The 25,754-nt window shown below is 40.6% G+C and overlaps 1 protein-coding gene across 2 annotated transcripts in view; it reads right to left on the bottom strand.

The window, feature by feature from the left end:
* Positions 1-25,754, bottom strand: part of crhr2.L (corticotropin releasing hormone receptor 2 L homeolog) — a 191,128-nt gene that overhangs the window by 15,337 nt on the left and 150,037 nt on the right. For both annotated transcript variants that reach the window (XM_041565759.1, XM_018266794.2), the window contains 4 exons: positions 13,195-13,280; positions 5,430-5,536; positions 2,634-2,751; positions 1,546-1,699 (listed from right to left, as the gene is read on the bottom strand). In XM_041565759.1, coding sequence (XP_041421693.1) covers positions 1,546-1,699; positions 2,634-2,751; positions 5,430-5,536; positions 13,195-13,280 — 465 coding nt within the window. The remainder of the gene's footprint in view (positions 1-1,545; positions 1,700-2,633; positions 2,752-5,429; positions 5,537-13,194; positions 13,281-25,754) is intronic.

The following is a 25,754-nucleotide window of genomic DNA, read 5'->3' as shown; positions in this document are numbered from 1 at the left end:
TAAAAAACCTTTAGCAGAAAACTAATTTGATGTCTTGAAAATATATATAAAAATTATGTTTTTCTATATTGATAGCGAGAGGGAAAGTTCAATAATGCACCACTAATTTAATATCTGAGCATGGGGATAACAAAACAAGACCACTTATATCAGCAATGTAAGGAGTAGTCTCTGGGAAGGGAATGTGACTGTGGGATAGCAGGTATAGTAGGGAGAGATGGTGCCTATAGTAACAGTGGATAATAGTCTCTGGGAAGGGAGTGTGACTGTGGGATAGCAGGTATAGTAGGGAGAGATGGTGCCTATAGTAACAGTGGATAATAGTCTCTGGGAAGGGAGTGTGACTGTGGGATAGCAGGTATAGTAGGGAGCAGTGTCGGACTGGCCCGGCGGGATACCGGGAAAATACCCGGTGGGCCCCGACCCTAGTGGGCCCCGCCGGGCCAGTCCCCCTCTCCCAAACTGTTTTTTAAAAATATTAAAAAATAATTCGGCGCATAGTAGCGCCGTTTGCGCATGCGCGCCGAGCGCCGTTTCCGTTTGCGCATGCGCGCCGTTTGCGCATGCGCGATGCGCCGAGCAGGGATTCGCCGAACAAGTAGGTAGCGGGGCCAGAGGGGGGCCCTGGACACCAGTCCCGGTGGGCCCCGGACCCCCCAGTCCGACCCTGGTAGGGAGAGATGGTGCCTATAGTAACAGTGGATAATAGTCTCTGGGAAGGGAGTGTGACTGTGGGATAGCAGGTATAGTAGGGTGAGATGGTGCCTATAGTAACAGTGGGATAATAGTCTCTGGGAAGGGAGTGTGACTGTGGGATAGCAGGTATAGTAGGGAGAGATGGTGCCTATAGTAACAGTGGATAATAGTCTCTGGGAAGGGAGTGTGACTGTGGGATAACAGGTATAGTAGGGAGAGATGGTGCCTATAGTAACAGTGGATAATAGTCTCTGGGAAGGGAGTGTGACTGGGATAGCAGGTATAGTAGGGAGAGATGGTGTCTATAGTAACAGTGGATAATAGTCTCTGGGAAGGGAGTGTGACTGGGATAGCAGGTATAGTAGGGAGAGATGGAGTCTATAGTAACAGTGGATAATAGTCTCTGGGAAGGGAGTGTGACTGTGGGATAGCAGGTATAGTAGGGAGAGATGGTGCCTATAGTAACAGTGGATAATAGTCTCTGGGAAGGGAGTGTGACTGTGGGATAGCAGGTATAGTAGGGAGAGATGGTGTCTATAGTAACAGTGGATAATAGTCTCTGGGAAGGGAGTGTGACTGTGGGATAGCAGGTATAGTAGGGAGAGATGGTGTCTATAGTAACAGTGGATAATAGTCTCTGGGAAGGGAGTGTGACTGTGGGATAGCAGGTATAGTAGGGAGAGATGGTGCCTATAGTAACAGTGGATAATAGTCTCTGGGAAGGGAGTGTGACTGTGGGATAGCAGGTATAGTAGGGAGAGATGGTGCCTATAGTAACAGTGGGAAATACTGTATCTGGAATGCACTGTAACAATGGGGCAAATAGAATAAAAAATACAAAAGACTTACACCACCCTATGAAGAGGAACACCCATTTCCTAAGTTTGTCCGTTGAGTATGTCATCACTATCGCCGTGTGTAGGTAACATCCTTCCACAAACATCCAAAAGAAATTGGTCACCACAAAGTAATTGTAAATAGTTGTGATACACCGACACCAGACCTGGGAATGGGAAAAAAACCAAAACCAGTTGCAGAACCGTTCTATTTGCTGTTCCTGAACAGAAATCCTGCCCATATAATACCTGCCGTGGGGACACCTAGATACATCTACTTAATGGGAATAAGTGGACTTTATTATTATGCAAACAAATTAAAATAAACATAAAGGAAAATCTTTATACAATCAGCACACGAGTACAATCCCATTTAAATACAATAACCGCTATGCAGAGCCAAGTAAGCATATTTCCCAATCCGAATGTGCATTTGCTGCTGATTAAGAAACGTTCCTTGGCTGTAAGAACAACCCCCGACCATATAAACAGCAACATGACGGCTCCCAGGGACCCCGCTGATTGCTATAACATTCTACACGATCCCTCCTGCAGCAGTAAAAAGAGTTAGAGATGTAATTACCCCAAATTTGTTTAGAGACACAATGTGCTTCCTACTGACACAATGTACACAATGATGTCTCAGCAGTTATGTAAATAAACCTGCAGGGGATTTAGCGTCTGCCAGTGTTCCTCACCTTCATTTTAATTAGGGAAATTATATAATAAATGCTGCAGCAAGGAAAGAACCATGAGTGCTGTATAACTACATCGCTGGACTGGGTTAATCAGATAGTAATTCATACTCATTGGTTTCGAGGAGTTATGGAGAGGAAGCAAATATCTGATTGGTCACTTTAGGCTTATGTTTTATAATAAACTGCCCCTGCACTAATTAACTGCCTCCCTCCGTGATGGGCCGGAGCCTCCTGGAGCAGTTGGTTGAAAATCCCTGATGCGTATGTTTAAATAAACCGTAATATACTGTATATACTCCTTGGAGAAGGTTGGGGGATACAGGCTAAAGTAAGCCCCGGTGGAAAAAGAAAATTCCAAGAGCAGATAAAAACTGAAGACTCCTCTCTCTTTTACTGACTTTACCTCGTTGCTTTCATGAATGTTATGGTCAATCATCTGCAGCAGGAACCACATGATGTTCCTCAGGATGAAAGTAGTGATTAAATTCCAGTGGATAATGTTCCGCAGGCATCTTATACTCCTACAGGAACGAAGCAAAGGAGAACCAGTCAGTGGATTATTCAGCCAACGTGAGGTCAGCAGGGTGCAGGAACATCACATAAGCCCACAGAAATGGGCAGAAATAATTTTGTTTCTTGAAAAAAATATAAACTCAGGTTTTGGATATAGCTAGACAATATCCTTAAAAGGCCACTATACCTTCAAATTATCCCAAATAACTGTGCTTATTTTGGGGGAATATCTATGCTGGCATGGTTTTATGGTATCCCTCTGCATAGATGGCATTAAAGGACATGTAACCCCCCCATGCAAAAATGTAATCACTGAAGCGCCTCTTTGAAATCTTTAAATACCTTTGTTTAAAGGTTAATAGTAAGGCATCCCCTTAATCACTTAGGATTCCTTCGCTTCCTCTAACCCACTCAGCCACATCCCTCTGGAATTTCCTTTGGTTGTTGGCTCATGAGCATGCTCAGTTCTTCTCAGCTCAGATTACTAAACACACTCTCCAGTGTAACAGCCAATGAAGAGAGGACATTGCTGGTTCCGAACGAAATTCTGCTATTATTATCTATTTATTAATCCTTAACCCTCTCCTGAGCTCAGAGTAACCATTACAGTGCTCAATAAAACCAGGACTTGTCATCATAGTTAATGCTGCCTGTGTTAGCCTGCATTCTTAAAATTGCATGAACTTTACATAACATATGTTATGGTTGCAGATATAAATGCACTGATGATGTATCATAGGGAAAATGGCCCCTGGGTGAAAGCTGCTGTTTGTTTAAGGGAAATGTAATGGCACTGGCAAACAGAGGGGATGTATGCGGTACAAATAATGCCATTTGGGTGGGGGAGATGTGCCCAGCTTAAATACGTGGTAGGAAAATGTAGGATTTACATGTCCAGTTTTGCGACTATGAAGCTAATGAAAGCCCTTCCATTGGGTGTACTTTTCACACTGGTTAGGAAATGCCTACTCCCTTCCAACTACTAGAACATTTCTCATTATGTTTTTCAGGTGTGTCCTTGGTGTGACCTTGCGTAACATCCCACCACAAACCAATGGAACATGGAGTTATTTATGTGTAATTCCCATTTCGGCTCCCTCCGTGTTGCCTGTTATGCGCTCTGTTAATATATATAACAATAGTCTGAGAGTTGATGGACTGCTCTAGTAACAAGAAGAGACAGAAATGCAGAAAGGCATTTGCTTTGGAGATCGCTAATTCATGAAAATCAATCAAGTCCAGTCAAACAAATATGTCACACAGTTGTGTGGTGCCTAATTGACTCACTCAATGCATTCATGAATAGAAAACAGTGATGATATTAATGGGAAGGGCTGGCATTGTAGTATATTTTACTAAAAATGTTGTAAAATTGATGATTTAGAATACATTGGCTGTTGGGTGACACACTGAACCCCTTAGCCTGAGCTTGATGGGGGTAAGTGGTACTTAAACTTGAAGATCGAGGTGAGGTTAAAATGTATTTAAATCTCAAAAAAAAAATCCTTTTTCACCAACAGATCAGTTTTTTTTGTCTACTAGCTGGCGATCATACAAAAATTTGAAAGCTGAAAGCAGCCAGCATTCAATGGTGTTGAATGATTAAAAAATGTACTCAAGAATTCGCAAGAGTTGTAGAGGATTCACAAGTTTCTTGAATATTAATTTCTACTTTTTGGTTAGAGAAAGTTCATGTTCAAAGCTAAGTATAGAGACCTGTGTCAATTCAACTAGCATGGCGAGTAGGATGCAAAGTGAAAAAAAAAATGGCGGATTGTATTCCTGCCTTCTTCTTTTCAAATGATCCCCTAGTGAGATTCAACCACAGTAGATCAACCAAGTGTTGTGAATTAAATTGGGGCATACACTACTCTGGTTTGCTAAACAAGCAGATCTTTTTCACATTTGGCAACCGATGTTCTGGGACAATTCAGAATGATCTGATCATTTGGCACCCAGTCCACGTCAACAATTGGATCACAGAGGGGGTAGACCCAATCAGTGTCTGACTGGGACACCAGGGGCCCACCAAAAGACCTTAGATCAGGGGCCCACTCTCAGTACTATTATAATTCCTCTCCTCATGCAACCTCTATTCTGCTAGTCTCTTTTCTTTACATACTATAATCTGTTATTCAATCTATTTAGTCTCTTTGTTCTCATAGAAATAGGGAATGACCATGAAATAGGCCAAATGTTTTGAAGCAGGAGGGCCCCCTGACACCTGGGCCCACCGGGAGTTTTCCTGGTATCCCTGTGGGCCAGTCCGACACTGGACCCAATTGTAGAGGAGCACACCCTCACATGATGGATTTTTCAAGGCAGTCCATCAGGAATGCACCATACATGAGCCAAATAACTTTTATCGGGTCACCTTCAATGTGTCATAAGGGCAGGTTGTGCAGAAAATTCTCAAAATCTGATTATTAAGCAGAGGCTCTAGCATAAAACGGGTAACAATGCATTTCATTAAAGGTTTCTCAGATCCTACCAATAAATGTTATTTTCAGGGGCACTTACACTACCGAACACTATAATTTTTCTGATATAGCAGAACCACTGCCTTGTTGAATAGGTTTTAATAAAAGTAAACTTTCATATCCCTTCTTTTCATCTATTGGACTGGTAGCCGTCACCATAGCAAGATCTTTCATGAAGTGCTGGCTCGACACAAACTAGGACTTACCTCAAACACAAAAAGAGCAAGAAGGCGATAACGAGAGCCAAGACAGAGATGCAGTGCCCCAAGTAGTTTATGATGAGAGCGATCTTGTAATGAAGGGTGTACTTCCTCTAGGGAGAAGAGAAGAACGTGATTATATTATCAAGGGCTGGGCTATAATGTTAGAGAAGGTTTAATCTGTTTAGGAAGCAGTAATGAGCTTTATAGACTGCAGGATAATCTCATAAGAATAGTCCCGATGAGCCTTATTTTGGTTGGAGCATGATTTATAGACAAGAGAAGTCATAATCTGACCTGCCCCTATTAGAAACGGCTTCATTTTATGTTATACTATTATGTTAAACTGAAAACTCAGGATGTTTTTGTTCTAAGGACCAAAGTAATAGTATTTTGTTGACAAATACAAATACACTTTACAGATCTCAGAGGGATACTGTTGTCACAATAAAAAGTGTTTACTTGTGCCTGAAAACAGTAAGATAAATGGTACATGGGTCTGCTATGGGCACTTTAATTTCTCAATTTTATCAAACTACAGTCTTGCTCTCTCTCTCACTCATATCAATCCATCCATATGACCCGGACCATGACCGTTACCTTTCAACCTTGACTACTATGTATGGACTACAGTAGGAGGCAAACACGCTAGTGGCAATTAAGCTGACGCTTTTTCCAAAAGTTCTTTTTATAGTTAGGAATTTGCAGTTAATAAAACAATTTGCAGTCAAATAAAAAACCTTCTCCATACTGAGAAATATAAATATATATTAGTACAGGTTTGCACCAACTTTTATTAAAAGATGTGGGTTTTTTTATTAGGAAATATTTCCCATTAAATGCATTTCTCTAAGATCCAGCATTCTAACTGTCAGCTCTATATAAACGCCCTCATATGGATTGCATTAGTTGCCATTTCATTCATTTCTCCTTTTCAGACTGAATAAGTCATTCCACAAATGTGCCTGAAAAGAGCCTTTTAATCACGTTACTTTCTAAAGATAAATAAATTATGTAAAGTGGGAGATGCCTTTTTCCACAAACTGTTCCAATGTTGATGGTTGTTTATATGTTTCATATTTGTTTTTGCAGAAAGCATTGGATGCAAAGCTAAATTAAAATAAATATGGCACTATGGCCCTAAACAGTTTGCTGGTGAACCATGTCCTTTAGGTGATCATGTAGCGCCAAACAAAACACACAAATGATTGCATCCCAATGGACTAGCATGCAAAGCGCTATGGGCAGTTTGGGATCTGGGAAAGAACTATACCCACTGGAGAAGTTTCCTTCTAGCCCCTGGAACATAATTGTTCTTGAATCTAGGGTTACAAATGTTTAAGCAAGTGCAAGGAATCATCACATATTATCCATATTGACCTTGCTGTCCTATCTAGAGCTTGGAGGTACTAGAATCATGGCTATCTTTAAGATTAATTCCCCAGATGTTGCTTACATTGTCCTTGATTTCATATCCAGAGTATGGAGGTACCAGAACAAAGAATATCTTTAATGTTTTTTCCAAGCAGTTGAAAGGAATCACCAGATATTGTCCGTGAATTACCATCCAGAGCATGGAGAACAGTTACTATCTTTAAGGTTATTTCTAATTAGTGCAAGGAATCACCAGACATTGCCCATATTGTCCTTGATGTCTCATCTAGAGCAAGAAGGTACCAGAACCATGACTCTCTTTAATGTTATTTCTAAGTAGTGAAAGGAATCATCGCATATTGTCTGTATTGTCCTTGAAGTACAATTCAGAGCATGGAGGTACTAGAACCATGACTATCTTTAAGGTTATTTCTAAGATGTGCAAGGAATCACCAGACGTTGCCAATATTGTCCTTGACGTCTCATCTAGAGCAAGGAGGTACCAGAACCATGATTCTCTTTAATATTATTTCTAGTAGTGAAAGGAATATTGTCCATATTGTTATTGAAGAACCATGCAGAGCATGGAGGAACTAGAACCATGACTGTCTTTAAGGTTATTTCTAAGTAGTGCAAGGAATCACCAGACATTGCCCATATTTTCCTTGATGTCTCATGTAGAGCATGGAGGTACAGGTATGGGATCCATTATCCAGAAACCCATTATACAGAAAGCACCAAATTACAGAAAGGCTGTCTCCCACAGCCACAGACTCCATTTTATCCAAATAATCCAATTTTTTTAAAAAGGATTTCCTTTTTCGCTGTAATAATAAAACAGTAGCTTGTACTTGATCCAAACTAAGGAATAATGAATCCTTATTGGAAGCAAAACCAGCCTATTGGTTTTATTTAATGTTTATATAATTTTCCAGTAGACAAAGTATAAAGATCCAAATTACAGAAAGATCTGTCATCTGGAAAACCCCAGGTCCCGAGCATTCTGGATAACAGGTCTCATACCTGTACCGGAACCATGACTCTCATTAATGTTATTTACTGAAAGGAATCACCAAATATTGTCTGTATTGTCCTTGAAGAACCATTCAGAGAATGGAGGTAGTTGGGATGCATCGAATCTCAAATTTGGTGCAGGATCTGGCTGAACCTGAGCCTTTTCAGCAGGATTCGGCTGAATCCAATTGCCTAGCCAAACCATTTTTTTTTCTTTTTAACTTATCCTTACCCTAATTAGTATTCAAATTCAGTTTGGGGGTTCAGTCTATTCCTTCATTAAAGATTTGGGATTTGTTTTAATCCCTAAATAGTGGATTTGGTGCAACCCTAGTAAGCAGTGCAAGGAATCACCAAATGTTGCCCTTGATGACCCATCTAGAGCTGCATGAATTTTCCGGATTTTTAAGAGAGAAACGATAGTTATGTGAGGCTGAAGTAGAGTTGAACTGGATAACCAAAGGCTGAAGAACTCTATCTAAAATCTACAAGACACCCTGCTGTATTATCAGCACAGACAATCATATATTCTTTTGCTGAGAATTTTTATAAAAACAATCATGGTTGGTCATCCTATCTGGTTTGTCCCTTTAGCATATCATCCTGTTCCCATTGCTTAATCTCCCTCTTTTTCAATCCACTTTTCCTTTATCCCTCCGTCAGCCCAGAGAAGACATCTATCTAGCGCAGAACTAACACAAGCAAATACCTGTCTGTCAAAACCAAATCACAACAGCCCATTGTATAAAAAACTGCAATCACCAGCCCTTCTATTTGCTGTATTTACACAAGTGAGTGGCAACACGACTGCTGAACAGTTTGACATTCCTGCCATAGTTATCCATCACTACCAGCTCTGTTGCCCTTAGAGCAGCAGTGGAACGACTGATGTACCTCGTGATTGTGTTCGTTTTGATCCGTGAATCAGTGAAGCATAAATAAGTGTGTTCTGAGGGAGAACAATGTGTGTGTTTGTGTGTGTGTGTGGGTGCCATATACAATATATTATAGGATAAGGCATTGACATAAACACATACATATACACAGAGCATGTGCAAAAAAAGCAGAAAAATATCAATATGTATATAAATATAACCACTCTGCTAACTCTGTCCTGGATGGATATAGGTCATATTTTGCAGGTAATAGATACACTTTCATCCACAGCTAGCCATGCCTTTCCTACTCTTTCCTGCCCTTATCTTCTCTTCCTCATTATACATCAACAAGGTGTACCTTTAAAGGGGCTGTTAGTATGATGTAGAGAGTGATATTCTGAGACAATTTGCAACTGGTTTTCATTTTTTTTATCTGTGGGTTTTGAGCAGTTTCAATTAGTCTCGAAACTGCGGCGTAAATTTGCAGACAAAAAATTTGCTGCAAAAAAAATAAAAAAAATTGTCTCACGTCAAAATTGGTGCACACATAAAAAATTGTCGTGCGTCAAAATTATTCGGAAGCCCATTGACTTTAATGCATTTGGAGAAAATAGTCTCATGTATAAAAATTGTCGCCTGCATCAAAATCGTTGCGCTAATTTTTTTTGACGCCCATTGACTTCAATACGTTTCACAAAGGGACAGTTTCGCCCATTACTAATCATGCTTATTAATTAGATAGAAATCACCTTTTACGGAAAATAGCACAATATCGTTAGTATTAAACTGATTCGTGGATTATTATTTCCAGTTGATTATATCAAGTGTTAGACAATGGCACGTGATCATTAAATATCATAAATAATGCATTTTATAAGAAGCTGGGTGCCGTGTGCCTTGGATCACAGATGTATGCTCATACCCAAGAACACATTAAGAGATAAATGACATTCCGTGTGGTCTTTGACCTCTTAAGGCAGAATTATTTGGACCTCAGGACAGCCAGCTGCTTCTAATCCTTGGGCACTAAGAATATATATATATATATATATATATATATATATATATATACAGTATATACTGACCTCTGGTTCTTTGTCCCAGCTGTCAGTCATCTCAAATAATATCACTGCACTGCAGAGATTTTATAAATGATTTAGTAGACTGGCCCACCGAGATATTGGGAAAAACCTTGGTGTACTCCAGTCCTCATGGGCTTCTTGGGCTCAAAACCCCCCAACCCAACTCTGCAGCCCAAATCTCTTACATATATATCTGCACCCGTCCTGCCCCAGTGACATCAGACATGGATGGATTAGGCACTGCTGTATAAGACGTCACAGAACCCATATTTGGGTTGGGCCTTGGGAGGGTGGGTTATGCTTGGTTTGTTGGTTGACCACGGTCCTGGTGAGCCCAAGGTACCCAGTCTGACACTGGAACGATTAATTACAATCCAGAAAAAGAATTAGCAGTAAAACCCCCCACTTCCTTGCCAAAATTGATTGAGATCTGACTATGAGTGCTTTAAAGTGCTTAGTGCTATAGGGAGACCCAGACTGATGGTGTATAGACATCCCCCTCCCAGTTGCTCTATAAGCCGAATAACCATTCACATTGGACAAACATGAACAAGTAGTTTGGAGGGACGGGACGGTAGGGGACGGTAGGGGTTGCTGTGAACTCTAGGCCCCTCCACTGGCCAAATCCACTGAAAAGTAATAAATAGAATGTAGTAAAATTGGTTATTGTCCATAGTCTTTTATTGGGATCATCATCTCCGACCTGATGTGCTGTAAGACATGCCTCCCAACTGTGATTAAGGGGTGTTCCCGAAACGCTTAGGCATACATACTGCACTCCAGCTACCTAACTTTTAATGACTTAATTAACAGTATTTTTTATGAGACAGTGTGCTGCCTCTTTTTTCTATTTTGGATACCTCCCAACTTTCCCATTATTCTCAAAAACAGAAATGTGCTCAAACATTCATAACCTGCTAAATTTTGTAAAATGGACATGGTAATTAGGAGTGTGGCCACAAAAATGGGCTTGGTCCAAATTTTTCAAATCTTTTTGTCCCTCTTTCTGTTTCCAAAATGTTGGGAGGAATGTGTAAGGCAATGATTCTGATTGTCCTTTATTGAAACTGAATCAAACTGGAGGATCAAATTGATCAGCCAATTGGATAACTATGAAATGTCTGGGACTCCCAAAGGTTTGTACTAAGAAGGGATCAGGCCCAGATTTGTGGCAAGGTCACAATGGCCTGGGCCCAGGGCAACAAATTTTTAGGGGCAGCATGCCGCCCAGCCACACCTATTATATTCATTGGGACACCCGGAGCAAAGAGCAGAGGAGCCTACCGGAGCCATGAAATTGCAGTGAGATTACAGGAAAGCCATTTCCCATAGACTCAATTTTAATCAAATAATTACAATTTTTAAAACTGATTTCATTTTTCTCTGTAATAATAAAACAGTAGCACAGTTGTACTTGATCCCAACTAAAATATAATGAATCCTTATTGGAAGCAAAACCAGCCTATTGGGTTTAATTAATGTTTACATGATTTTCTAGTAGACTTATGGTATGAAGATCTAAATTAAAGGAAAGATCTGTAAAACCCCAAGGTCCTGACCATTCTGGATAACAGGTCCTATACTTGAATAATGATTTAGTAGAGGGCCAGGCAAGGTTTATATTACACAGTTTGACTTCAGCTTTGAAAGTTGACAGCCTGGAAGATGGAGAAGGGCCAACAGGGAGAGTGGAATGAAAGTCTCAATAAAAGAGACCACTAATTGCTCTTGGCACCATCAAATGAGCAAAGCTGGCAGTAATCTGCCTGAACTCCGTCTCTGCATTGTCACTGATGTGAATATAATCCAGTAAGAGAGCCGGGTATCCGAGCTCTGTGTCAGCACATGGAACAATTAGTCATTTGGAGGCAAACCAAGTGCATTATGCAGAATAATATGGGAGTTTTATATAGATGTGCTGCCGCTGGGCTTCTCTTCAATTCTCTTTCTCTTCTCTGCTTCTCTTTCCTTGTACCGTGATATACAGGAGATCTCTGCGTTCCTCCAGCTTCTCTTTATCATTCCCTTGCTGTATCTTTCTTACTGTATAACCCTACAGGATTGATCCCACTGTCAACACTTCCTATGATGTCACAGAACTCTTACGCAGGTATGGGACCTGTTATCCAGAATGATCGGGACTTGGAGTTTTCTGCATAATTTGGATCTCCATATCTTAAGCCTACTAAAAAAATCATTTAAACATGAAATAACCACAATCGGATTGTTTTGTCTCCAATAATGATTAATTAGATATCTTCTTTGGGATCAAGTACAGGCTACTGTTTTATTATTATAGAGAAAAAAGAAATCAATTTAAAAATGTTAAATGATTTGATCGCAATGGAGTCTATAGGAGATGGCCTCCCCATAATTCAGAGATTTCTGGATAATGGGTTTCTTGAAAACGGAACCTATACCTGTGCAGAACCAATTTTTGATGATTCTTTATTAGATTTTCCAACACAGAAGAGGTTAGCCTCATAACATAATTCCATGGATCTATAAGAGCAAATACAAGGTCTGGACTACCTGGTTTACTCGGTTGGGTTTGGGCTGGACAAAATGCGCGGGTCGCGGGCGGGTGTGGGTCGAGTACCAAGTACAGCTGTCTTCTGGCTTCTGGTGCCGGAATTTATAGACTTCCGCCTGCCCTGCCCCTTTTGTGACGTCACTGCGGCGTGGGTCTATAAATAAAGGGGAGCAGCGGGCCTGAGTTGGATGCGGGTAGGGAGCGGGTCGAGTAATTCTCGACCCGCACATCACTAACCTGGAACTAATTTTCAAAATGGCTGTAATGGCTATTCCCTTCTGATAAGCAAAATCCCCTAAAAACAGCTACATAAGGAGATACCATAGAACTATCAGCATAGGCATTCTTGTGCCATGGACAGTTCTATAGGGACATTTTGGGGGTTCTTTATCAAAGATTGAGTTTTTAGACCTTGAATAAACTCAAAACTTGTTTTTTAATTTAAGAAAAAACTAGAATGGAAAAAAACAGAATTCAGCGAGTTTGGAGGATAACAAAAAACTGGAATTGATCGAGTGATCGTGGAAAAAAAAACTCGAATCACTGTATTCTTTGGGTGAAACCCTCCGACAAAAGACTGGAACATCATGAAGGTTATTGTCATCTTCATATGGTTCAAGGGACCTCTGCCATTGGCTCCTACATGACCTTGACAGGTTTTACATGGTGTATTTTCGGATTCGAGCTGTATCCAGGGTCGGGGTATGATAAATCTCAAATATATTAGAGCTATTGACTTTGACATAAGGAAAAATTGAACCTTAATAAATCTGCCCCTTTAATAGCCCTCTAAGAGAATGTCTTGAGTATTCAGCGGTAAAACAGACTTTAAAAAAGTAAACAATAATAATAATAATAATGAGAATAATAATAATAATAAAGCTGGGTACCTTATTATCCAGAATTGGCACACACTGAGAGTAATTCATCCAGGACGCCCAGGTTCCATTTTCAAAGCATTCTCTGTAGACATTTCCTAAAACATCAAAACACACCCCATGTTATACCATGTGGTAAAAGCTGGCAGTGAGCATATTAAAAGGGTAACTAAAGATCAAGTAATGAAGCATAACACACTATGTAGCCCCAATGGGTGCAGCACCTTCTGGTCTAGTGACCTCCCATCCCAAATGCCCATGTGTATTGTGATTGGCCCTCTCTTACGTGCACTCTGGATACCCCACAGCAGGGATCCCCAACCTTTTTTACCCGTGAGCAACATTCAGAGTTGGGGAGCAACACAAGCACAAAAAAGTCTCTGGGGTGACAAATAAGGGCTGTGATTGGCTATTTGGTAGTCCCTATCTGGACTGGCAGCCTACAGGAGACTGTATTCGGCAATAAACCCGTTTTTTATGCAACCAAAGCTTGTCTCCAAGCCTGGAATTCAAAATAATCACCTGCTTTAAGGCCACAGGGAGCAACATCCAAGGGTTTGGGGAGCAACATGTTACTCATGAGCTACTGGTTGGGGATCACTGCCCCACAGCATTAGCACTTTTACCAAGGAGAAAGGGTAGGTGAGCCAGCAGTTTCTAGTTACTAGCAAGTAGCGGATCCGGAATTTGAAAAGGCCATCTCCCATAGCTTCCATTTTATCCAAATAAATAAAAAAGTATCTTGAATTTGGTCCCACCTAAGATATAATTAATCTTTATTGGCGGCAAAATCAGCCTATTGGGTTTATTTAATATTTACATGACTTTTTAGTAGACTTAAGGTATGAAGATTCAAATTACAGAAAGATCCGTTATCTGGAAAAGTCCAGGTCCCGATTATTTTGGATAACCTGTATAAAAATATAAATCATTTACTGCTCATTGGGCCAGATTGAATTCAGTGAGAAAAAGTTATATCACGGTTTATCACGCGAAAACTCATGGACAAGATTCGATTTGAGGAGAAAATACTTTTCTCCAAATTCAGTTCCAGTTTTTTTCCCATAGACTTCAATGGAGTTTTCACGTCATAAACAGTGAGATACACTTGGCTGAATTGAATTGAATTGAATCTCGTCCATGAGTTTTCACGTGAATAACCCTTTTTTGAATCCGGCACCATTACTGGATATTTTCATTTTTAAGTTGCATTTGTCGTTAACAAATGACAAAAAAATGTAATTAAATAAATGAATAATTACCATGAATTAAAATGTAAAACAAAACTTTAAGTAAAGTTTTTTTAAAAAAAACTTTTGTTATTCACTTCATTAATTTTGTAATAGGTATGGGACCTGTTATCCAGAATGCTCGGAGCTATTTCGGGAACTGGTGTTTTCTGGATAACAGATCTTTCTGTAATTTGGATCTTCATACCTTAAGTCTAATAGAAAATCATGTAAACATGAAATAAACCCAATAGACTGGTTTTGCTTCCAATAAGGATTAATTATATCTTAGTTGGGATCAAGTACAAGCTACTGTTTTATTATTACACAAAAAAAGGAAATCATTTTTACAAATATGGATTATTTGGATAAAATGGAGTCTATGGGAGATGATCTTTCCGTAATTCTGAGCTTTCTGGATAATGGGTTTCTGGATAACAGATCTAGGGATGCACCAAATCCACTATTTAAGGCTGAACTCCTGAATCCTTCGTGAAAGATTCGTCTGAATACTGAACCGAATCCGAATTTGCATATGCAAATTAGGGGAGGGAAGAGGAAATTATTTTTTACTTCCTTGTTTTGTTACAAAATGTCACGCAATTTCCCTCCCTGCCCCTAATTTGCATTTGCAAATTACGTTTCGGATTGGCCGGGCAGAAGGATTCGCTGAATTCGAATCCTGCTGAAAAAGGCCGAATCCTTGCCGAATCCTGCATTTGGTGCATCCCTAAACAGATCCCATACCTGTACAAATGTTTCTTTTTATTCATTTATATATCTATATTCTTCCTAACGGAAAACTCCAAGTGGCAGATTGATCCAGAAAACTATTTTTTAAAATTAATTACAAGGTTACTTTTTTGGATATTTGCCATTAGAACCAATAGTTTTTTATTGTGCTAAAAAGTCTTAACAATTATACCTCTATTAGTTTGATTTTCTCACAGACGTCAGTTGTGAAAATATATCATGTACTCTCTATTACTGTGTATCAAGAATTTGGACAAACTTGCCGTACACCTCAAAGCTGGAGGTGGGCAAAAACTTTAAAATTCATCACCGGCGACAAAATACGTTTTCTAGATTTTTCCTAAAAAAAAAATTAAAACTAGATAAGATCTATGTGGCTGAAATGTCTATCCCATTGTCTTTCAAAATGTGCAGAAAGCATAAGAATTCCTTTCGAGCCGAGGATTCCCTCTCAGCGACGCCCCCTGTGGGTTTCCTAATTACATTAACATTATCCCCTAATCCATTAGAACCGAAAACACCAAACTATTTACATGCAGAATGATGAATTGAACATTCATTTTAATTGTTGAGAGGCCTGACATCCTCAGCGTAATTGGTAAATAAGGCAATTAATGGCAAACGGAGCTGTTTCAGATGTACGAATTCCAACCCAGATCTATTATGAGAACCAGCAGGAAAATGAAGACTTATTTTTATTATCCTGAAATGTAATAATTAAATGTTTCTTAGAATACACAGTAGGAAAAAAACATGTAAAATACTCCTATTTTTTACCTGAACCAGATACATGGGGCTTGTACTGATAATGTGTTCTTTACATTTTATATTTTCTCTATTAGGTCTAATGATTATTATTTCATTTTTACCCTTACTGCCTCTCTGTAACGTACGGTATCCCTAACCCAGAACTAACTCCGATGTTCCCGTCTTGGCCCTCTCTTCGGCCTTTAGCAGCCTCCTTTGGATTCAGGTGGAGTCCTCCGCTACTCAGATGCCGCCAGGTCTTACTGTGGGTGAAAGAGTTCTGGGCGAACACAGGGACCGAATGTGTAAGGATAGGACAGCGAAGCAGATAACAGAGTCAAGGAACTAGGGATGCACTGAATCCAGGATTCGGTTCGGGTTCGGCCTTTTTCAGCAGGATTCGGATTCGGCCAAATCCGTCTGCCCAGCCGAACTGAATCCGAATCCTAATTTGCATATTCAAATTATGGGCAGGGAGGGATATTGTCACAAAACAAGGAAGTAAAAAATGTCTTCCCATTCCCACCCCGATTAGCATATGCAAATTAGGGTTCGGATTTGGTTCAGTATTTGACCGAATCTATCGTGTAGGATTCGGGGATTCGGCCGAATTCAAAATAGTGGATTCAGTGTATCCCTACAAGAACAGGCCGGATGAAACACACACGGGCAATGCAGTAACAAGAGGGAGTATCTGGAGCAAGGTCGAGGTCACAGACAGGGTCATGCACAGAGAGGATTCAAACGGTACCAAAATCAGAAAACAGGTAGAGAGTTGACAGCCAGGCAGGGTTCAGTTCAGGCAGCAAGAAGCAAAGTCAGGGACAGGCAAGGGTCAATACACAATAAACAAACTCAGAAACACAGATTAGAAGCACCCAGGAACTTGGAAGGAACCTTTACATCAGGCAATGCAAAGTAGCCCAAGTGCCCTTTAAATATGGGAATTCCGAGCCTTGTGCAATTCGGGTATTTCCGGATTTCTCAGAAGAGCCGAGCAACCCGGTAGCAACAGCAACAGGCCTGCCAGGCAATTTTATTACACTCTTACACTGGAATGAGCAATGTTAGGTAACGAAGAAAGAATTAACTTTGTATAGTGAGTTCTCTTTCTCTGGCTTACAGATAAGGAGGATTCTCTCTCTCCTGGTAAAAGGAGAAGGAAAGTCCTTTTTACTTGGGGGTATCAAAAGTTAGGCACCCCCAAGTGATTGTATCTACTTACTTGACACCCCGGGCCGGTGCACCTATCGGGAGAAAACTGCACGGCCCGTGGTGCTCACTGGAATAACCCTGGGCTGGTGCAGTTTTCTGCTGGTAGGAGCACCAGCCCAGGTTTCAGGTAAGTAAATACAATCACTTGGGGGTGCCTAACTTTTGGTATTTAAAGAAGTACAGGAATGGGATAATTATCCAGAAACCCGTAATTCAGGAAGCTTCACATTAAGGAATGTCCATCTCCCATAGACTCCATTGTAATGAAATAATTCATTTTTTAAAAATTATTTCCTCTTTTCCCAATTAAGAAATAATGAATCCTTATTAAAAGCAAAACAATCCTATTGGGTTCATTTAATATTTAAATTATTTTAAATTTAGGGGCCTATTTATCAATTTTATTTTTCAAACCATGACCAAACTCATAAACCCTAAAACCTCGAATGACATGAGATTTATTAAAAAAAAATCTGAATGAAAAAGAATGAACGGAAAATTACCCTGAACTTTGCAATAAAAAAGTCTGAATACCCGGACAACCTTTAAAAATTCAAGATTTTTGGACAATTCCTAGCGAAAAAAACGGAAACCTCTTAAACTCTGAAATGTTTTAAAGCAGTCCAAAAAGATCAGTGCTGCTCCCGTTGACTTCTTCCTTGACAACTTTTACGAAGTTTTGTATTAGTGGTTTTCGTGGCTTCACTTTGGGGCTATTTAATAATGTCAAATTTTTAAGGTCGGGTCTTTTGAGGCAAAAGTCGAATTTTTTGAGATTTATTATACCCCAATGCTTTAAAAAGTCAAAATCTGAAAATCCGCCATTAGTGATGGGCGAATTTATTCGGCAGGTGCGAATTTGCGGTGAATTTCTGCGTTTCACCGTCGGCAAATAAATTTGTGAATTTGCCAAGAAAATTCGCCGCAGTCGTATTTTTCGGCCGTTTCGAGGTCCTGTATAAGTCAATGGGAGAGGCGACTGTCCCAAAATGAAGTTATCATGGTCTGCACTGGGTTTAGCCTTGAAAATCCAAAAGAAAAAATCAAGTGATTCAGGTTTTTACCCGATTTTATCGAGTTTTTTCATGATCCGATTAAATTGAGTTTTTTTATTAATAAATAAAATTGGGCATGGAAACTTTTTTTGTTAATATTATGAGATAAATTCGGATTTTAGGAAATAACCCCCTTGATGAATCTCACATTTTTAAAGCTTTTTAAAACAATTAGAAAACCACAACATTTTAGCGATTCATGGAAAAAATCAAAATCGGATTGTTAGTATATGACCCCCTTAATGTATGGAGATCTAAATTATGGAAAGATCTCTTATCTAAAAAACCTCCAGGTGACGAGCATTCTGGATAACAGATCCCATACCTGTAGTATGATTCACTAACTGATGACCTAACACAAGGATGCTAAGTGCTAAAAAGAAATTTTCCTTTTTTACTAATCGATTTGCTTTTTGCGACGCTTGCTCTCTGCTCTGTCATCTTCGTTGGGAATCAAATGTTTCTCCAGCAGATGTTTTCCTTTAAACATTCCATTAATCTCCCCGAGCCGCACACATGGAACTTGCTGTTTTTTTGTTCCTGGCATAAATGTGTCTCGCTTTAGCGCAGGGCGCCTTAAAGCTACAAGCGAAATTCCACATTTGAAGAACTCTTTTATCTGTGCAAGTGGGGTGGTTGCTACTAAGACACAAAAATCTCGGCTTTCCTGCAACTACAAGCACATTCGTTCTGTAAAAAGAGGAAAAACATCTTTCAATGTTTTAAAGGAATTCAGAGAATCTTCCAGAATCAACTTGTTAGTTATTTCTGTGCCTCTGTAAGAGAGGGGGGCAGCAGGGGGCAGATTATTAGGGATTTGGTTGCCTTTGATTTCTGGTTTGTAATGGTTTTTATTATATTAATTACATTGTAAATGCAAAAGGAAAAACATACTTACTCTACATGCACAGAGCAAATTAATTTGTTTTAAACAGTTTGCAAAATGAAATGACATGATAGTCAAACAATGCAACTGTCACTGATGTAAAGATGAACTCCAAATTCGAATTGTAAACACACTGAACCAATTCAGCATTGCAGGGTAGAGTCCTGCAGAGGGTCGGGTACCCGCGGGTTACCGGCAAAAACCTGCGGTACCCTGCGGGTTGCGTTTAGAAGTTCCAGGTGCAGGTATACCCACGGGTCGGCGGTTCTGCGGGTTTGCGGGTCGGGCCGCGGGTCTTCTCAATATCGATATTCACTCCTTTCTTCTGGCCACGTCTACATGACGTCACTTCCGGTTTACAATGACAGCACTTCCTGTTTTACTCCTTTTTTTTCTGATCACGTCTACAGCTGATGATGTCACTTCCTGATTCTTGATGGTCAGCGGGTCGCGGGTCCGGGTTGCGGATAAGGTACTTGCGGGTAGGGTCGGGTAGCGGGTCCAAGCGGGTAAGAATGCGGGTTGCGGGTCCGAGTTGCGGATTGCAGGTTGCGGGTGCGGGTCGGGTTCGGGTCCCAAAAAATGGACCCGCGCAGGATTCTATCCCAGGGCTATCCTAAGCCTGGCCCTGAAATCCGCAGGACCCACCGGTTTACGCATGAGTAGGGTTGCCAATGTAGTTGCCAGTAATTTGTAATACCCTTAACAAAAGCCCTTGGCCCTCTGGTGGAACTTACCTTTTCTTTGTCTTCTTGGCATCGCGCGGCGTAGCCCCGCCCCTTTTGCGGCATGACCCCCCCAATGCTGCATTTTTGTATCATGTCCGCCCCTTTATGTATCACGGCCCGTCCCTTTAGTTCCCGTCCCCACCACTGGCCGGTAAATCTTTTTTGAAAAGGTGGCAACCCTACGCATGAGTTGTGTGGCTTTGGGCTGTCTTCCACACAAGGTTCACAGGCTGCGGGCTGGTTCAGGCTACGCTTTATCTTGCGCCCACCCAAGCCCGGATTTGTGGCAAGGCCACAAAGGCCTGGGCCTAGGATGGCAGGATATTAGGGGCGGCATGCCGCCCACCTGCCTCCCGGGGAGCACAGCTCCCATGCAGGCGTGCCCGACCACAGGACTGCGCAGCCTCGGGCCGCCCACCCACTAAATCCGGCGCTGCGCCCACCTCCAACCTTACAGTGCCCACCTTCCACTTCCAGCTGCAGCTTTTTATAGAACGTCTGTGGGTCTATAAATAGGGAATTGTACAGGGTTAGTGTAGGTGCAGGCGCTGAAGGCTTGGGTGCAGGGCGACTTTTTGTCGCCCCTCAGATCTAGGGTTGCTACCTGTTCGGTTTTTACCCCATCAGTTCAGTTTTTGGAAGGCCTGTTCGGGTCTGAACTTTCTGTTCAGTTTTCATCCTTATGAATCCCGAACAATAATCTGGCGAATACATGAAAAGCATTTAAATACGAAGATACTCGCCTCAACATGGCTTACTTACTATCAAGTACAGTTCATTTCTTCTTATTACAGATACAAAAAAAAGCAAATCAATAAAAAAACAAGTGCTTTTTTTTCTAAATTAGCATTGCTGTATTTCAGAGCTTTCTGGATAACTGATTTCTGTATAATAGATCTCGTACGTGTAATTAAAGGATTGGGCTTACTCATCAAGCAGAATATAGCTAGAGATAGGGTTGTTACCTGTGTGGTTTTGAACTGGGCATCAACACTTTAAAACATTGAGAATACTGGATAGAAATCCAGCCAGTTGTATCCAAGTGATGCAATAACCTTGCCATGGTGTCATAACTCCACTAACATCATTGTGCTCACCTCTGATGTCATCATGCCTGTTCCTACATCACTGCCCCACCCCCAATGTTATCTGGGCCAGCCCCTGTGTTCTGGTTTAGCCATCAACAAAGGTGGAAACCCTACGCACATCTAGGGTTGTCACCTTTTTTTTGGTCAAAAATGGGCAGGGGGCGGGCCACCGACAAATGGGGGGTGGGCCATTGATGTCAGGGGCGGGTGACATCAGAGGCGGGACTGATGCCATGTCATTCACTTCAATGTCCTGTCTGGATCTCCTAATTTGGAAATCGGGACAGGAACTTTTCACCCAGGCAGCCTTTCCAAAAACCAGACAGGTGGCAACCCTACGCACATAACTACTTTACATGCTTTATCTCTACCAATGGCTTCACCAAAGAGTCAATACCCCACTATGTCCTTGTTGGGGCCCATTCTATCTCACATAGCTAGCTCTCATTTCTGAAGTGAGTTCCAATGATACTATCCTGCCACCAGCTAATGCTATACAGAGCAGATGCCCATTCAAGGGGCAGATTTATCAAGGGTCGAAGTGAATTCGAGGGAATTTTCGAAGTAAAAAAGATTTGAAGTTTTTTGAATTCGAAGAAAAATTGTTCGATCGATGGATGAAATTCGATTCGAAGGATCTCATTGTTCGATAGAACGATTTTACTTCGACCGCAAAACGGTCAAATTCTGTGAAAAAAACTTCGACTTCGATATTCAAAGTCGAAGTAAAGCCATTCGATGGTCAAATTTCGAAGTATTTATCACTTCGAAATTCTACCCTTGATAAATCTGCCCCTAAATGTTACCAGGCCAAAGTGGCCCTTGTGTTCTCTCCATCCCCTAATAACAGCCTTTGAACCCCCTTCACTAGAAACTTCTAAGAGGTGCCGTTTTAGGTGTTACTATCAACCAACTGACCAAAGTGGAAATAACAGATTTATTAAGGGTCAAATTTCAAGTTCATGGGAGTATGTAAAAACTCCCATGAACTCGAAATTCGGGAAAAAAAACGACCAATCGAAAAAAAAAATTAAAAATAGAATTTTTCAAATTCAGGGTGAATGGGATCGACCCCGTAAACTCGAATCAAAATCGAATTCGATTCAAGTTTTTTCACCAAAAAAACGTGATTTTCAGAAAAGGCTGCAAACAACTCCAAATTGATCCCAGGACATCCCCCATGGGCTAAAACAGCAATTTCGCAGGTTTAAGGTGGTGAATAGTTGAATTATTAAAGGGCCAGTACATGATCAATTTCGAAAATCGAATTTGAATTTTTTTTAAAAACTCGAATTGAGGTTTAACTATTCCCTAGTCGAATTCCACAAAAAACTCAAAAATTTTGACCCTTGATAAATCTGCCCCATAACAATATACAAATATTCTCCTACTATCAAAGCTTGCCTTAAAGGGGTGTCTCACCTTTAGGTTAACTTTTAGAATGTTATAGAATGGAGAATTCTAAGCAGCTTTTCAATTGGCCTTTCTTTTCTAATAGTTTTTGAATTATTTGCCTTCTTCTTCCGACTCTTTACAGCTTTCCAATGGGGATCACTTACCCCCATTAGCCAGACCTATTGCTCTATGAGGCTACTATTTTAATATTCTTGTTACATTTTATGACTTATTTTTCTATTCAGATCTCACTTTCAAACCAATCCTTGGTTGCTAAGGTAATAAGGACCCTAGCTACAAGATAGCAGCTGAATTCCCAAACTGGAGATCTTTATTAAAAAAAAAGTGAAAACTGAAAAAACACAAACATTACAAAATAAAGACCAATTGCAAATTTTCTCAGAATATCACTCACTACCTCATACTAAGGGGCCCATTTACTAACAATTGAATTTTGATGTTTTCCACAAATCTCTAAAAAAATTGTGGTTTTCCTGTTTTTTTTTTTTTTTAAAAAAGCTCTAAAAATTTGCGATTTATTAAGTATAAAAACCACAAAAATCACTAATACAAAAATTTGCCAGGTAAAAGTTGTTGAGGTCCTATAGAAGTCATTGAGAGTTACGGTGATCCTATTGGACCGTTTTAAATCAATTCGGACTTTTTAGACGTTTTTGTATTTTTTTCCTGCTATTAAGGTCCGAAAAACTAAAATTTTAAAAAAGGTTTTCAAAAATTTTAGCACATCGTTCAGTCTAATTTTCCGTTCATACTTTTTTTTATTCGGATCTTTTAATAAATCTCATGACATTCGAAGCTTTAGAGAAAGTGAGTTTAGTTGTGGTTTCAAAAACCTCAAAAACCACTAAAATTCGACATTTGATAAATAAGCCTCCGCGAGTTAATTCAAAAGCAGACAACCCCTTAATGGCTCGTCATGCTGAACACTGGAGTAGCTGGCTTCCTTTACCTTCTCAGAAAACATTTATACAATAGTTTGAACGTTTCTAGTAATAATTTATTGTGTTAACAGAATTTTGAACAACGCAACATTTTGTCACGTTGGAACAGACACTGTGTTTTTGTTTCTTCAGCTGTGGAAAGTCAATTTGTTCCAAGACTTGTTACTAAAAACATCTCATGGTTTGTGTAATTAGCAACCTGCTCGTTCCGCAAACAAATCAAGCAGAGCAAGGAGACAATAAGCCAGCGAGGGGGTGCGCCTAACACTGGGGCACATTGATCCTCGGTCACACGCTCTGCTGCGCCAGAAGATACACTTACGCCAAAGTAGACATTGATGCAGAGCTTGCTAGAAAATTCTGTGTTTTTTGAAAGCTGAGCGCACTGACCCGCTGATCTCCCAAATGTCATTGTGTGCGAGCAGCGTGTTCCGAACTCAGATTATTTGTGCGTGATTCCCACAAACAACATCTTGTGATAATACTAAGATGACAGCTCTGTTGCAATGCATCTGCCTAGATCCAAAGATCACACCCAACGGGTGCATGAAGTGAAGTTCTTCTGTTCAAATATAGAGTCATCATCCAAAAAAATGCATAAATTCTTGGCTCCTATGACTTTATATGACTTTGCGGTCATTGACATAAAAAGGAGGAATCGATAGCAAGAATTAACCATTGCATTATACACCTCTTAAAATAGACGGAATGTGCTTTTCACAAAACATTAGTACGGCCACCCAGATTCTGGGATTTGTACTGTAGGAGATGCCAGGCAATGCGTGGGCAGCTAGTGGTTCAGTGGACCCGAGGGTATAATATTTAATACCCAGTAATGCTACTGAGATTGTGGGAGGTATAATGTAATGCCCTCACCAACCCTACTGAGATCTTGGGAGGTATAGGTGGATAGTAGTCACCAAAGCCATTGAGAACCTGGAGGATATAATGTATACCGCCCCCCATCAAGCCTACTGAGATCTTGGGAGGTATAATGTATAGGTCCCCCCCACCAATGCTATTGAGATCTTGGGAGGTACAGGTGGATAGTACCCACCAACAGTATTGAGAACCTGAAAGGTATAATGTAAATTGCCCCACACCAAGGCTATTGAGATTTTTGGAGGTATAATGTATAGTGCCCCCCACCAATACTACTAAGATCTTGGGAGGTGTTGATGGATAATTCCCACCATTGCTATTGAGAACCTGGAGGGTATAATGTATAGTGCCCTCCACCAAGGCTACTGAGATCTTGGGAGGTATAATGTATAGTGGTCCCCACCTATGCTATTGAGATCTTGGAAGGTATAGGTGGATAGTGCCAACCAGGGGCGATCCTGGCCCCTCCACCGCCTGAGGCAGCAACAGTTGCTGCTGCCCCCCCCCGGAAATTCACTCTTAAAGTACCAGGAGCAGCATTTTTGCTGCCCCTGTTACCTAGTGGGGCGCTGCCGCCTGAGGCGACAGCCTCAACTCGCCTCATTGGCGAAGCACCCCTGGTGCCAACCAATAATATTGAGAGCCTGAAAGTATCATGTATAGCCCCCCCCACAATAATCTACCAAAATTTTGGAGGTATAATGTATAGTGCCCTCACCAATACTATTGAGATCTTGGGAGGTGTAGATGGAGAGTGCCTACCACTTTCGTGGCTTGGACAATTTTCTGGCAAAGCGAAAAGAGTCACCCATCACTACACCCCCTTATGCAACTGAAATATTGGAGGTATAGGTGGATAGTACCCACCAATAATTTTGAGAACCTGAAAGGTATAAAGTATAGTGCCCCCCACTAAGGCTACTGAGATTATGGGCGGTATAGGTGGATAGTACCCACCAATGCTATTGAGAACCTGAAAGGTATAACGTATAGTGCCCCCACCAAGGCTACTGAGATCTTGGGAGGTTGAAGTATTTTATATGCACCAATGTTATTGAGATCCTGGGAGGTATGATGTATCGTGCCCCCCCCCCACAAAGACTACGAGATCATAGGAGGTATAGGTGGATAGTACCAACCAATACTATTGAGAACCTGGAAGGTATAGCCATAGGTCAACAAAGGCTAGAGAATGGCGGTGGTCATATTTTACATTTCATTGCTAGACTTTCCACCTATGTTCATGTGAGAAGATTGTGAAAGCCTGGACTTGCTGGGAGCATTTGGAATAATCTACATCTAGAGCTACCTGATCAATTTTAAGAAAAAGGGTAATGTATTAAAATGTAAAAGGAAATTTATTTCACCTAATGGGTATTTATGATACGTAGAGCAATAATGTTCCTAACTAAAAAGCAGTGTTTATCGATCTGGATAAATAATCCATCTAAACGGTTTTGGTCACCTCGCCTTCATTTTTCATAAATTCCCCCTCTGTCACAGTTTATTATGAGGCTGTTTATTTATTTCCATAATAAACAGAAGCTTCTTTGTTGGGGAGGATAGATCAAATTTGATTTTCAGTTTGTAGTTTCAGTTTTTGGTTTATTGCACGGCACCTTTGATATTTAT

Source organism: Xenopus laevis, chromosome 6L, assembly GCF_017654675.1.
Source record: "Xenopus laevis strain J_2021 chromosome 6L, Xenopus_laevis_v10.1, whole genome shotgun sequence".
Taxonomy (NCBI): domain Eukaryota; kingdom Metazoa; phylum Chordata; class Amphibia; order Anura; family Pipidae; genus Xenopus; species Xenopus laevis.
This window is presented reverse-complemented; position numbering and strand designations above follow the sequence as displayed.